Below are 15,017 nucleotides of genomic sequence, written 5' to 3'. Positions count from 1 at the left end.
CTACTTGGGAGGCTGAGGCAGGAAGATTGCTTGAGCCTGGGAGTTGGAGATTGCAGTAAGCTATGATTGCATTACTACACTCCAGCCTAGGCAACAGAGCAAGACCCTGTCTCAAAAATAAAATAAGGCTGGGTGCAGTGGCTCACACCTGTAATTCTAGCAGTTGGGGTGGCTGAGGTGGGTGGATCACTTGAGGTCAGGAGTTCAAGACCAGCCTGGCCAACGTGGCAAAACCATGTCTCTACTAAAAATACAAAAATTAGCTGGGCATGGTGGTGCGCACCTGTAGTCCCAGCTACTCGGGAGGCTGAGGCAGGAGAATCGTGCTTGAACTTGGGAGGTGGAGGCTGCAGTGAGCCAAGATTGCGCTACTGCACTCTAGCTGGGGCGACAGAGTGAGACTCTGTCTCAAAATAAATAAAATAAAATACTTAAAAAATATATACCTGTTTTAGCCCTGTCCTAGGAAGTGATAATCATGGAGTTTACTTAAGATAAATACCTGTTTATGTGATTGTAAGATGTAAAATGTTCATGAATACCTGCTGAAGCCGTTATGCAGAGCACAGCAGTTTTGAAGTTAACCCTAGTGTTGGCAGACCTGACTGCTCTAGGCCCTGGGGAGGGAGACCTGTCTATGCCACCCCACTGGTCACTAGCCCCACAGAGCCCTGGCCATCTGCATAGCAAGGGTGGTGGCCTGCCTAGGGGTGTCCTATTCTTTCTCCTTCTACCTGGAAGCGTCCGCTTTTGGTCTGTTTTCCTCAACCTCCCCTACATGTTTAGGGGCAGGGCCCTGGGGTCTCATGCCCCTGACTCAGTTATCCCACTTGTTCCCTTAGGCCACTTCATGGTCCCCAGGCTTAGTGGAGAGGGTCCTGTGTCCCTGGGTCCTCTAAGGTCCCCCACCTCTCCTGACAGGCTCTGTGTCAGGGACACTTCTTTAGTCGTGGGGCTGCATTGTCCCTTCCTCACCCTTCCTGGGGCTGTCCCTTCCACAGTCTGCCCCTATACACATCCCAGCACTGGTCTTGCGGGGCCAGAGAGTAGGGAAGTCCTGACTCCTCTTTACCACCTGTGCGGCCCCCACATCTGGACAGGCCTGTCTGTCTGCCTTCTCCCTCCAGGAAGGCCTTCCTCTGGTCTGACTTCTGTTGCCAGCTTCTATGAACATGAGGTTCCCTGAATCCTTTCCTCTTCCCTCTTCCTTCTCTTCCTCTTCTTCCACCTCTTCCCCATCTCTTCTTTTTTCTTTTCTTTTCTTTTTTTTTTTTTTTTTGAGTCAGGGTCTGGCTCTGTCACCCAGGCTGGCATGCAGTGACTCAATTACAGCTCACTGCAGCCTCCACCTCCTGGGCTCAAGTGATTCTCCCACCTCAGCCTCCTGAGTTCCTGGGACTACAGGCACACACTACCATACCTGGCTAATTTTTGTATTTTTGTCGTACAGATGGGGTCTCCTTATGTTGCCCAGGCTGGTCTTGAACTCATAGACTCAAGGAATTCACCTGCCTCAGCCTCCCAAAGTGCTGGGATTATAGGCGTGAGCTACTGTGCCTGGCGCCCATTTCTTCTTTCGTTTTCCCTGTCCCTCTCCCTCTTCCCCTCTCCTTCTGTGGCATCTCATAGTGGCCTTGCCTCATGGGCTTTCTCCTCCATCCCTGTCCTTGCAGCTTCTGCCTCAGGCCAAGATGAGGAGCCCTTCAGAATAGCTGCTGTCTCTGGGAGGACCCAGGCGTCCTTGGCAGCCCAGCTGGTGAGTCAGGAGATGGAGTGGTGGGAACAGGGCTGGCTGTGGCATGCTAGGCCTTAACATTGAGGTGGGGGGAGGCTTGAAGGAGGCTGACACCTGATAGCCCATTTTCCATTTTGAGAACTGAGCTTGAGAGGCAGAGGGTGAGGCCCAAAGAGCTTGCTACGAGCCTCCCAGCAGGCCTTGGAACCTTGGAACGGGGAGGGGGTATGGGACGAAGGGACAAGGCAGGGGCCAGCAGGCTGAATTTTGAGGGTCTGTTTGTATATTATCTCCTCACTGGATTCCCCTCCCTGCCTGGCAAGTTTTGTTCCCTTTCTCATTCTCAGGCTTTATTCATGGTTATCACATTCCCTTTTAATTTTTATTTAGTTTTTGGAAAATGATACAAAATTAAAAAGATACAGAAGGGTATAGTGTCTCCTGTCTTCCCAGCTGTCAGTTCCCCTCCCCAAACTCAGTCATATATATCCGTACAGTTTTCTTTGTTTATATTTGCGTATATATATAACATGTATATTTTTTCTTTTTCTTTAACCAAGATGTTTACATAACATTGTTCTGCATCTTGCTTTTCCACTTAACACATCTTTAATATCATTGTATATGAACTTTAGAATCTGCTGGTCTCAACAAATTCCAATTGGTAATTTTAGTTAGGATGGTGTTAAAGTTTTAGCTTAACCCTGGAGGAACTGACATCTTTATAATGTTGAAGTGAAAAGTCTCCCTCTCCTCAGAGGTGCATTTCCAGGGAAGCTGGAGTTTGAGGTGCAGGGCTCCTTCCAGGATGTAAAGAGGGGCCCGAACAGTGTGTGCACATGGTCATGTGTTTTTGTGAATTTTGCAAAAGTGAGATGCTCTTAAGGAGAGTGTGTTAGTCTGTTTTGCATTGCAATCAAGGAATACCCTGAGTAATTTATAAAGAAAAGAGGTTTATTTGGCTCATGGCTCTGCAGGCTGTACAAGCATGGCAACAGCACCTGCTCAGCTTCTGGTGAGGCCTCAGGGAGCTTTTAGTCAGGGCAGAAAGCGAAGCGAAGCGGGAGCAGGCGTGTCACATGGTGAGAGAGGGAGCAAGAGAGAAGCCGGGCTCTTTTAACCAGCTAGCTCTTATGTGAACAAATAGAGTGAGAACTCACTTGTTACTGTGGGGAGGGCACCAAGCTATTCATGAGGGATCTGTCCCTGTGACCCCAAACACCTCCCACTAGGTCCATCTCCAACATTGGGGGTCACATTTCAACATGAAATGTGGAGGGGACAAACATCCAAACCATATCATAGGGCGCCTAAATTGTGTAAGCTTCAGGCTCCATAAACTTCAGGCCCTATGAACTCTGGATCTTCCACTGTTCCCTCCTGTCCCTTCAGGCCTTAGTTTTCTTCCTAGGAGGAAGCTGGTAACTGTTGTCACCTTGCCCCCATGTGTCTTTTCAGAGATGCTTTGTTCACCTACCGGTAGCTGCACACTGCTCCATGCTCTCCCTTGTTTTTTTTTCACAGAGAGAAAATGTTATACAAACTGTTCTGCACTTTTCTTTACTCGTTTAACAGTGTATCTTATAGATCATCCCATGCCAATATGTAAGGAGTTTCCTCATCCTTATGGCTGCTCAGTATTCTTTTGCACAACTATACCATAATTTAGTTAACCAATCTCCCATTGGTAGCCATTTTGGTTATTTCCATTCTTTTGCTATTAAACAGAGGCACTGCAGCCAGTAACCTTCTATATATGTCAGTTCTGGCGGGTGCCAGTAAAAGTGCAGGCTAAATGCCTATGGGTGGCTGGGTCAACCATCTGCATCTCTTTTTTTTTTTTTTTTTTTTTTTTTTGCTGGGGGGACAAAGTCTCTGCCACCCAGGCTGGAGTGCAATGGTGCAATCTCGGCTCACTGCAACCTCCACATCCTGGGTTCAAGCGATTCTCCTGCACCTCAGACTCCCGAGTAGCTGGGATTACAAGTGTCTGCCACCATGCCCGGCTAACTTTTTGTATTTTTAGTAGAGATGAGGTTTTACCATGTTGACCAGGCTGGTCTCAAATTCCTGACCTCAAGTGCTGGGATTACAGGTGTGAGCCACCGTGCCCAGCCCAGACATCTACATCTCTTAGGGCTTTCACGCCTAGAGGCATTCCACAGCCAGGGAAGGGATGCCCTACCCCATTACCAGTGCCTGTATTTTCCAACTTTATTGCTCTTTGACAGTCTGATAGGTAGAAAGCAGTATTTCAGAATATTTTACATTCATATTTCCTAGTATGGGGGAGGTTAAGTTCCTTTTCAGATATTTAAGAGCCATTTATATTTTCCTTTCTGTAAATTTTTTCATTCATACTCTTTGCCCATTTTTCTGTTAGATGATTGATCCGTTTCTTATTTCTGCATGCTTTTCAGCTTTGAGGAAAATGAGCCCTTTGTGTGGAATATGAGTGGCAGATATCCCCTAGTTTGTTGTTTAGCTCTTGGCTTTGCTTATGGTGCTTTTTACCACGCAAGAATGCTTGATTTTTGTGGAGTTGAATATTTAAGTCTTTTCTGTGTACCTTCTGGATTTGTTTCACTTTCAAAAGGCTTTTGACTCTCTGAAATGATTTATTATTATTATTATTATTATTTTTTAGAGACAGTCTCGTTCTGTTGCCCAGGGTGGAGTGCAGTGGTGTGCAGTGGTGTGATCATAGCTCACTGCAGCCTCGAACTCCTAGGCTCAAGCAATTCTCCCACCTCATCCTCGCAAGTAGCTGAGACCACAAGTGTACAACTGGCTAATTTTCAGGGTTTTTTTTTTTTTGGTAGAGACAGAGTCTTTCAGGCCGAGACGGGTGGATCACGAGGTCAGGAGATCAAGACCATCCTGGCTAACACGGTGAAACCCCGTCTCTACTAAAAAATACAAAAAAAAACTAGCCGGGTGAGGTGGCAGGCGCCTGTAGTCCCAGCTATTCGGGAGGCTGAGGCAGGAGAATGGCGTAAACTTGGGCGGCGGAGCTTGCGGTGAGCTGAGATCCGGCCACTGCACTCCAGCTTGGGTGACAGAGCGAGACTCCGTCTCAAAAAAAAAAAAAAAAAAAAAAAAAGAGAGACAGAGTCTTTCTGTGTTGCCCAGGCTGGTCTTAAACTCTTGGCCTCAAGCAGTCCTCTTGCTTTAGCCTACCAAAGTGTTGGGATTACAGGCATGAGCCACCATACCCAGCCCTAAGATGGTTTTGTCAATCCTTTCATTTTTTATTTTTTATTTTTTTTTCTGAAATGGAGTCTCTCTCTGTTGCCCAGGCTGGAGTGCAGTGATTTCGGCTCACTGCAGCCTCCACTCCTGGGTTCAAGCGATTCTTCTGCCTTAGCCTCCTGAGTAGCTGAGATTACAGGTGTTTGCCACCACGCCCAGCTAATTTTTTGTATTTTTAGTAGAGACAAGGGTTTGCTATGTTGGCCAAGCTGGTCAAACTCCTGACCTCAGGGGATCTGCCTACCTCGGCATCCCTAAGTGCTGGGATTATAGGTGTGAGCCACCTCACCTGGCCATGGTTTTTTAAAATACTGAAATCTTTGATCCAGCTGTAATTTTTCTTGTTGTAAAGTGTGAGATAGGGATCCACATTAGTTTTTTTTGAGAGCGCTCTACAGCTGTCCCAACAACTTAATAACTGCTTGTTTCCCCACGAGTTTGAGAGGCTACTTTTGGTGTATCCTAAATTTGTATATGTATTTGGGTCTACTTTTGAACTTTCTGTTCTGTTTAATTGTTCTGTTCACGCACTGTAACCATATACTGTTTTAACCATTATGGCTTTATAATATGTTTTAACATGTGGTGAGGTTGACTCCTACTGTTTACCCTCCCCACCCTCCACCCCTGCTTCCAGAATTTTCCTGACTCTTCCTGCTTGTTTATTTTTCCATATGAACTTTCAAATCAGCTTGTTTAGCTTCAAAAAAATTATGTGTACATATTTAATTGGATTGTGTACATTTATAAAGTAACTTAGACATCATTAATCTCTTTATGTTGTCTTCTATCCAGAACTTACTATGCTCTGCCATTTGTCCAGGTCTTCTTTTTGTCCCTCAGTAACACTCCCAATTTTTCTTCCTATTGCTATTGTTTATCTCCTAGGAAGTTTATTCTTGGTGTTTTCTATTTTGTGATGCTCTTGTAAATGGAGTCTTTCATCCTGGTTTCTACCTGTTTATTGCCTATAAATGTTGATTTCTGTTATGTTAATTTTGTTTGTTTTTTGTTTTGTTTTGTTTTGGAGACAGAGACTTGCTATGTTGCCCAGGCTAGGGTGCAGTGGCATGATCTCGGCTCATGGCAACCTTTGCCTCCTGGGGTCAAGCAGTTTTCCTGCCTCAGCCTCCTGAGTATCTGGGACTATAAGCGCCTGCCACCACACCTGGCTAATTTTTTGTATTTTAGTAGAGATGGGGTTTCACTGTATTGCCCAGGCTGGTCTCAAACTCCTGAGCTCAGGCAATCCACCCGCCTTGGCCTCCCAAAGTGCTAGGATTACAGGCGTGCCCGGCCAGTCTGTTATATTAATTTTGAACCCAACTATCTGGTTGTTATAGTTTCTCAGTTGAGCTTCTTGGGCTTTCAAACTCAACACTCATATTATTGGCAACAAATGGATAGTTTATCTCTTCCTTTCTGATTTTAATACCTCTTGTTTATTTTTGTTGTCCAGAGCTTTCAGGGCAATGTGAGGAATAATAATAACAACAGTAAAATGGATATCCTTTTCTCATTTAAGAAGGTATCAGTTTATTTCTGTTTTAGTAAGATTTTTGTTTAAGTAAGCTGGATATTGAGTTTTATCATATGCCTCTTTAGTGTCTGTGGAGATGATCAGATGACTTTTCCCTTTGATCTGCTAATCATCTCTTCTGGTCACCTTCTCTTCATATCACCTCTTGACTTCCACCAGGCCAGGAGCTCTTGATTACAGGGTGCAGGGGTAGAGCCTGAGTCCCCATTGCCTAGTGCCAGGCTATTTTGAAAGAACAAATGGATGAATGACCTTAGTGGGAGGGTTTACCCAATTCCAGGGCCAGGCCCCCAGAGGCCATGTGATGCTGGGTTTACTCACCTCCCACAGCATTTCACTTCCTCCAGGGGCATGGAGGTAGGGGGAGGCTAGTCTCAGCTCCCAGACTGGGCTTGCAGGAGGGACCAGCAGTGGTATACTTCAATGCTCATTAAGCCCTTGGCCTGGCCCTCACTGGGAACTGGTGCCTCAGAGGAATTGGCCTTGCCCTGGGTCTTGCAGAGGGCAGTGAGGAGGAGGTACGAGACACAGCACCAATCATGCCACTGGCCATTCTCGCGGCAGTGGCCAAGGCTGTGTGTTGGGGTGTGGGGTGGTACCAACCCCAGAGATCATGGAGGGTTTCCTAGAGAAGTAAACGTGAGCTGGATGCTGGGATAGCACAGGGGAAGGGTTGGGGAGGTTCAGGCGGAGAGAAGAGCCTTTGTGTTCAGAGACCTGGCAGTACCTGGCCTTGTTAGCACATGGAGCACAGGGGAGGAAGCTCCAGGACAGAACTTGAATCTATGGCTTGAGAGAGCCATGCAGACTGCTGGTGAGGGGACCTCTCCTCGGCAGCCTTGCCTCTGACCTGTGCCTGTCTGTCTATTCTAGCTCTGGACAGTCAGGCCAGTTGGGCCTCCGCTGGCAGGAACCATGGCAGAGGCTGGGGATGCTGCGCTGTCGGTGGCCGAGTGGCTGCGGGCATTGCACCTGGAGCAGTACACGGGGCTCTTTGAGCAGCATGGCCTGGTGTGGGCCACTGAGTGCCAAGGTCTCAGCGACGCCCGCCTGATGGACATGGGCATGCTACTCCCTGGCCACCGCCGCCGCATCCTGGCTGGCCTGCTCCGTGCCCATACCCCACCAGCCCCTGCACCCCGCCCCACCCCACGGCCTGTGCCCATGAAGCGCCACATCTTCCGCTCACCACCTGCACCCGCCACTCCACCCGAGCCGCTGCCCACCGCTACAGAGGATGAGGGGCTCCCCACTGCCCCACCCATCCCACCCCGGAGGAGCTGCCTTCCGCCCACCTGCTTCACCACTCCGTCCACAGCTGCCCCAGACCCTGTGCTGCCCCCACTGCCGGCTAAGCGGCATTTGGCAGAGCTGAGTGTTCCACCGGTGCCGCCCCGCACCGGACCCCCCCGCCTGCTGTTGAGGTGAGTGGATGCCACCCAGGGTGGGAGGCACACAAGCAGAGGATCCCAGAGGGTAGATGGAGTTTGTGGCCTTTAGTGCTGGGGTAAGAAAGGCGCTTCGGAATGCCAGGGGAACAGCGTGTGCAAAGCTTGGAGGATGGGAGAGCTGCCCGGTGACTCGGGAGGAGGGGAGAGCTGTCCAGGTGCTCAGCGCAGTGCCTGGGCTGCTGGGCGTGTGCCAGTGAGGCCTCCAGGTTTCTGTCTTGGGTGGCTGGGTGGACAGTCATGCCATCACTGATCCAGAGACCCCAGGACAGAAGTGAATTTGAGAGGAAGTCGAGTTCAGCTTGGGGCCTGGCAAGTGTGAGATACTGCCGGGCATCAGGGTGCATTTAGACATCAAGAGGCAACATGTGGAGGAAACGGAAAGCTGTGGGGTGGGGGTGGGGGTGAGGGGACTGCCCAGGTCCTGGTGCTGTGCTCTTTCACACCCTTTCTCCTTCTCCCACTGCCAAATGTCACCAAATCCTGGGATACTCTCAGGCCTCATCCGGCATGCCCTCCCTCCTCAGAACTGTTTCCCCTCCGGGGCTTCTGGTACCCTGTGTTTTCTTGAGTTTCCCCTGTCTCCTGTGGATGTTCCATGTTAATCTCCTTCACAGATGCCCTCCCTTCCTGGCATCTGCTGGGGTGCCCGGCTGTCAGGGAGCATCCGCAGACAGGGTAGGTATGTGTTTGGGGTGAGGGAGATTTGGTGGAACACTTGGGCGAAGTCAGGCTAATCTTGGAAGGCTTCTTGGAGGAGGAAGGGTTGTGTGGAGAGAGGTCTCCTGGTCCCTGTTTGTTTATTGCTGGGCACTCTGCTGGGCTCTGTGCTTCCATGGTCTCCATGATCCCTGCAGCAGACCTTCTGGGAGATTTGTGTGCTGGCTTCATGCAGGACATGAACGAATCAGAGGGACAGCAGGGAGGGGGCCCTGGCTGGATTGATACCAAGAACATACTCAGGGGGCCTCATGGGGAGGGTCTGGGAGATTCTTCCCACCCAGGGAGGAGCATTAAGTCAGGGGGCCTTGAAGGCCAAGCTAGTGCTGTGGTGTTTTGAGGGTTGATTGGTGGAAGCACAAAAAGACTACATGCTTTTCCTGGGTTCACACAACTGGTAACAGGTATAGGGTCTCTCCAGGAACCTGGATGGAAGCTCAGATAGAAGTTTCCTGGTGCCCTTGCGCCCTCTAGTGACCATGCTTCTGCATGCAGGAGCGTTTTCTATTCCAACCCCATTAGCTTCGGGGAAAGAGAAAGAGACAGAGAGAGAGAGGGGATAGAGGAGAGAAGAGAATAGAGAGAAAGTCTGTCTGTCTGTCTCTGGGGTTGGAAGTGGGTGAACAAAGGGAAGAAGCAGAGTCCTGGCCAGGTCCCCTCTCAGGCCCTTCCTGTGACTCCCGGACAGGCAGTGGAGGCCTGGATTCCTGCTTGGGAGGCAGGATGCCTGGGTCGGGCCCAGCTAGCTTTGTGACTCTGATGAGGACCTGCTCCTCTGGGCCTGTTTCCCCATCAGGTGCCCTCTGTGGTCCTCCACAGCCTTCTGGGCCCTCCTGGCACTGACATCTGAGTTCAGGAGGCTAGCTGGGTAGGAGGAAGTTCTGTCCACACCCCAGGGCCCCAGGGTACCAGCCCCTACTCTCAGAGCCTGTCTGAACGTAGCCATTTAGGCCACATGAAGAGGACGCCAGGCCCCATGGTCAGGAAGAGGTCTGGCCCCTTGTAGTTTGAGTACCCAAAATCTGTTCTGTGCTAAGAGAATTGGAAGAAAATTATTTCCTGCAATTTGGGACTATTCCTTACAACAGCAGAGTATGGTAGCAGGTAAGCTACCAAGCTTGGCTTCCTGTGTCCTGGGGTCTTTGGCAGTTGGAGTCATGGGCATCTGCAGTCCTCAGCTTTGTACACACTCAACTCAGAGAGTGTACAGTCTTCAAAGCCCTGTGGTAGAAAAAACTCACAGCAGATAGAGCCTCATGTGTGTATACCAGGCCAAGACTGGGTACTGTAGTGATCAGGGTGGGGGCCAACACGGACCCTGACTGGCCACCCTGTCCCCTCTCAGTCCCTTCCTGTGACCCCCAGCTCCATGGCATGTAGAAGAACACTGCTCCTGCCCACTCCCGCCTTGTGGGAGTCCCACCACAGTGTCTTATGACATGGCCTTCCTACCCCTGCTTGCAACCCCTTGTGATGGGGAACTCACTGTCTCAACCTTAGGGCCTTTCACACAAGGTCATGTGGTGGCTGAGGCCAGTCATCTCCAGGCTCCCCAGTGGAGTTTGGGGGTGGATGCGTGTGCATGTATGTACTCTCAGGGTCTTGAGTCAGTGTGAGGCATGTCTGGGCCAATCTGTATGTGCACCCATACGGATGGGTGTGGGTGGTAGTGCAAGCTGTCAGGGTGGTAGAATGTCTGTGCATTTACACAGACAGGTTCTGAGAGTGTGTGCTACTAAGATGTGGAAGCATGTAAGGATTTGTGTAGTTTCAGTGGTGACATGGAATGGTGTGTATGTGAGTTTATTGGGGCCTTCGTGCTCACATTACTGCTGTGGTGGGGACCCCAACAGTGTGTGAGTACATCTGTGGGTGTGCATGTGCTGTTTGAGCAGTACATGGCCTTTGTGTTATTTGTGCACTGTCAGGCTTGAGCCAGTGTGTGCACGTGTGTGTACATGTGCTGCCAAGAAGGTGAGTCCATTAGGATGGCAGCTCCACTGGGGCCAGGATCCTAGTCGATTTTGTTTGCTGCAGAATCCCCAACATCTAGAACAGTAGTGGGTGCCTAATAGGCCCTTGGGAAGTATATCGTGTGGGTGAGTCGATGAATGCCAACGTGAGCCTGTGTACTGCCATGTGCTGAGCTTGGGGTGCATGTGGGTAAACATGCATGTGACTCAGCACCCAGTGAGTGCCCTCAGCACAGCTGGGCCATAGGGCCCTGAGCTCACTGCCCCAGCTCCCTGTCCCCCATCCCATGACCCAACCTATGTCATCCCAGATGTTTTAGGAAGGGAGAGGTCTTCAGAGGAGACAGGTGGGAGGAACGAGGCTGCAATAGGGTTCTAGGCCACAGACCAAGGTTTAGGCAAATCAGAAACAAGCAAGAATGGAGTTTCCTCCTCCCAGCCCTGGCACAGCTCAGGACTCTCAGAACCAGTCTCATCATTCTGCCTGGCCTGGGGGGACTCTACATCACCCCCAGAGTCTGCACCCCCTGCCATTATTATTATCGTCATTATTATTAATAGAGACTAGGTCTCGCTCTGTTGCCCAGGCTGGAGTGCAGTGGTGCCATGATAGCTCACTGTAGCCTTGAACTCCTGGGCTCAAGCAATCCTCCCACCTCAGCCTCCCAAGTAGCTGGGACTACAAGTGTGTGCTACCACACCTGGCTAATTTTTAAATCTTTTGTAAAGCCGAGGTCTCCCTTTGTTGCCCAGGCTGGTCTTGAACTCCTGGGCTCAAGCAATCCTCCTGCCTCAACCTCCCAAAGCACTGGGATTACAGGTGTGAGCCACCGCACTCGGCCCCCTACCATTAATTTAAGCTCGTGGTGGGGAACTTGCTGAGGTTTCCAGAGATGCTGAGAAACTTGCCCAGAGTCACCCAGCCCGGCAGAGGGGAAGCCAGTGTCCAGACCCTGCCTCCTGGCTTCAGGTCAGGTCTACTCAGCTCTAAGTGCCGCAGATATGAGCCCTGTGAACTAGCTTCCCTGAGGGTGGCAGAGGGCTCATTTCTGATGTGAGGTTCCAGGGTCATGCTGCAGATCCCCTCCCAGCTTGCTCCGGCCTTTGGTGTCCCTCTCTGATACCTGCATGCCTGGAGGCACCTCAGGAAGTGGGAGTGTGTGCCCAGAAGGCAGCTGCCCAGCTGGAGCCACACTGCCAGGCTTCCCTCCTGTGCCCTTGACTGCCCCGCAGTCCAGCCAATCCCTGGTCTTCCTGGAGGCTGATCACTTGTTGCCAGGCCAGAACTTGCGCCCTTCATAGAGCCTCTTTCCTAGCCTCTCTGTGTCTCCTTATGCGGGTGGAGTGGTGAGAGGCCACTGCCAGGACTTGTCAGTCAGGACTTCCTGGGCTTCCACCCTGTGAGGGCCTGCAAGACCAGTGGACACTGTCGGTTGTCTCATCCCAGCTTGGGTGGGGGTGCAGGCTGGGGGCGGGGAGGAAGTGTCTGCCCCGGGGGATTCTGGGTGACTTTTCGCTTTCTCAGTGTTTTCAGGAAGTGTGTGTGTTGGCCACGGCTATAGCGGGTGGAGGAGACAGAAAGCAGGAAGCCTCTAGGAGACCAGAGCTGGGTACAGACATACACACACACACACACACAGACACACACACATAGACAGACACACACACACACACACACTCTCTCTCTCTCTCTCCTTTCTCCTCTCTCTCTCTCTCTCTCTCTTTCTCTGTCCTCTTCCCTCCTGGACAGATCCACAGTTATACACAGAAACACACACGCACGACATAAAACTTGAAGACATAAATCACAGGTGCAAAGCCACACCTGGGCCCCAAAACCTCCAAGAGAACGCAGCCTCAGACCCACCCAGGGACCAGGGGCCAGGCTGTTTGGGAGACCAGCCCAGACGGGACCCAGGCTTACACAGGCAGGCCCACGGCATTCTTGGGCATACGCAGCCCGCCTGGCCAGAGCTGTGGGAGTCCTCAGCCCTAAGACCCAGCAGGCATCTGAGGGTAAGCGAGGGGCTGCCGTTGCTGTTGTTGCTGTTGGGCAGGTAGGAGGGAGGCCCTGGGAGGGCTGAAGTCCCTGTCTGTCACCTCCGGCCTGGTTTTCTGTGCTGCTCTCCTCCCCTTCTCTTTTTTTCTCTTAGGGTTTTGTCTTCTTTTACTTTCCCCACTTCTTCTCTTTTTCTCCTGCCTTTTCCTTTTCTCCCCTTGTCTCACCCCTCCCTCTCCCCTGGGCTTTCTAGGTCTCCACCTCCCCATATGCCTCTCCTGAGTCCACCAGGAGCCCACGGTGCCTGTTTTCCGGGGTTTTCTCAGACTCTGCCCCACAGAATGCTCCTCTTTGGGGTTCTTGCCCCTTGGGGGCCTGGCGCTGATCGCCTCACTTCTCTGCTCCCAGCTCCCTGCACCCCTCTGGGTGTTCCCTCGGGGAGGCTTAGTTTGGCTTATTTCACTGTCAAGTTCAAGGGTGCTGTGATTCTGAACCTCCCACCCCCAGATCGGGGTGATGGGGAGATGGTGTGCTTCTTAGCCCTCCTCCCCAGGAATGGTGCTGTAGTGGGTGCTTATGGAGTGTGGGGGCTGGTCTCCCCTTTCCTCAGTTACCGTAGATTCCTAATGAACTCAACAATCCTGTGCTCGGGTTACTGGGGACATAGACCTCTAACCAAGTCCTATCCACACACCTGGCGCTCTCTAGCCCTGCCCTGTGCCCCTGGCTCATGTTTTCCATAGGGCCCAGCAGATACCTGCACCTGCTCTTTCTGCCCAGGAAGGGCTCAGTACTTCTGTGAGCTCCCTGAGGACTAAACTTCCTCCCGCTGCTGCCCTCAGGAGGCAGCACAGGGCCAGGCCTGGGAAGTGCTTAGAGCTGCCATGGGAAAGGGACCTCTGCCACCTCCTGCCCGGACAGCAGGGCTGGCCAGTGGGGAAGCTGAGTGTAGGTCTGGTTGTGGAAGGCCAAACAGGTTGTGTGGGCTTAGAGGAGGGAGCGGTTTGATGGACTTCCTGGAGGAGGAGGCATGTCCTGAGCACAATGGAGTTAATAATCCCGGGTCAATACGTGGAAAAAAAGCCCCCAGCAGAATGCTTGGCACATAGTGAGTGCTTAGCGAGTGGTAGCTGTTGTCCCAGGGAGAAGTGCTGAGAGCTGGGTGAAGGCACAGTTGTGAGGATGGGCTCCAGGTTAACTGGGCGCTGCCGTGTGGAGAGGTTGGGGAGCTACTGACCTCCAGTGATGAGGATGCAAGTAGGGTGGTGGTCATTCAGTACACACTTACTGAAAGTCCCCTCTGTGCTGGGAACTGCTGGTGGCATGGAGAGGACTGGCCCTAGGGGCTCCCGGCTTGTGCAGAAGTTAAGAGAGGCAGACTGTGGACATCCCATTCTAGCAAGTGAGACCCTAGGAAGGGCTGTCTATGCTGGGGGCTTGGCAGAAGTGAGCAGAGCAGAACCAGGAGAGTGCTGGAGGGGATGACCTTTGAGTTCATGATGGAGGAGGAAGGACGAAGCCACAGAGGAAGCAGGAGGCATAGGACTGAGGCCTGGGCCCCTGAGAGTCCAGAGCATGATTGAGGAAGCGGGCAGCCAGGACAGTTTACCCCTGTGGAAAGGGGACATCAGGGTGGGACACAGGTGTCCCCAGATCACTGGACCCGCAGCCCTGATGGTGAGAGTCCAGGGGCTGGGATTGGGCCAGGTCCCCCCAAGACCTGTGTGACATCTTGTGGGGAGGTGGTGACTGTAGGATGGGGTTAGGTCTGGGTCCTCAGTCCTCTGAGGCAGTTCAGTGAAGCACACATTGACTGATATGAACATATTGAGTGATCAGAATTGTGGGGAGCCCCAGGGAGGCCCCATATCAGCCTGAGATGTGAGGGGAGGCCTGCAGTAGTGGGGAGGATGGATGTATGATTTGGGCTTTTTGTAGGAGGAGTAGGAGTTGGCCAGGCAGGGGAGGGTGTTCCAGGTGGAAGGAACAGGGTATCAAAGGCCTGTAAGTATGCATTGATAGACTGCAGCTCAGTCAGCGAGGGCTGGAGTGTGAGTATCAGGGTGAGTCCAGGGTCAGCCTGAGATATGCAGACTGCTCCACTCTGTGGCCTTCCTTCTGTCACAGTGAGACCTGGTTCTTTCGGCCAGAGATTGGTGTAGACAGAAAGATAGGAAGGGGTGGGGGTGAAGGAAAAGGAGATGGCATCAGAGGCTGCTAAGGCTATGAAGCTGGTTCCTGGCTCAGCCTGTAGGGCCTGGGTCTCCTTCAAGTTGAAGAGGTTCTGCTGATGCCATGTTCAAGTGGCCCTTCTTTACTGAATTATCAGCAAGCCTGGAGACAGATTAGC

At 51.7% G+C, this 15,017-nt stretch overlaps 1 protein-coding gene and 1 long non-coding RNA gene across 10 annotated transcripts in view; one reads left to right on the top strand and one right to left on the bottom strand.

Annotated features, from left to right (window-relative positions):
• The window catches only part of LOC126935316 (uncharacterized), a 342,634-nt gene that overhangs the window by 102,815 nt on the left and 224,802 nt on the right, over positions 1-15,017 (bottom strand). The gene's annotated exons all lie outside the window — the stretch shown is intronic.
• Positions 1-15,017, top strand: part of ARAP1 (ArfGAP with RhoGAP domain, ankyrin repeat and PH domain 1) — a 68,402-nt gene that overhangs the window by 18,537 nt on the left and 34,848 nt on the right. For 7 of the 9 annotated variants that reach the window (XM_050756051.1, XM_050756052.1, XM_050756049.1 and 4 more), the window contains exons 2-3: positions 1,674-1,756; positions 7,401-7,951. The exons of 1 other annotated variant lie outside the window; for it this stretch is intronic. In XM_050756051.1, the coding sequence (XP_050612008.1) occupies positions 7,443-7,951 (509 nt within the window). In that variant the 5' untranslated portion in view covers positions 1,674-1,756; positions 7,401-7,442. The remainder of the gene's footprint in view (positions 1-1,673; positions 1,757-7,400; positions 7,952-15,017) is intronic. One more of the 9 variants, XM_050756050.1, reaches the window with a different exon arrangement.

This window comes from Macaca thibetana, chromosome 14 (genome assembly GCF_024542745.1).
Source record: "Macaca thibetana thibetana isolate TM-01 chromosome 14, ASM2454274v1, whole genome shotgun sequence".
Taxonomy (NCBI): Eukaryota; Metazoa; Chordata; class Mammalia; order Primates; family Cercopithecidae; genus Macaca; species Macaca thibetana.
Note: the sequence above shows the minus strand (reverse complement) of the source record. Positions and strands in the feature narration are given on the sequence as shown.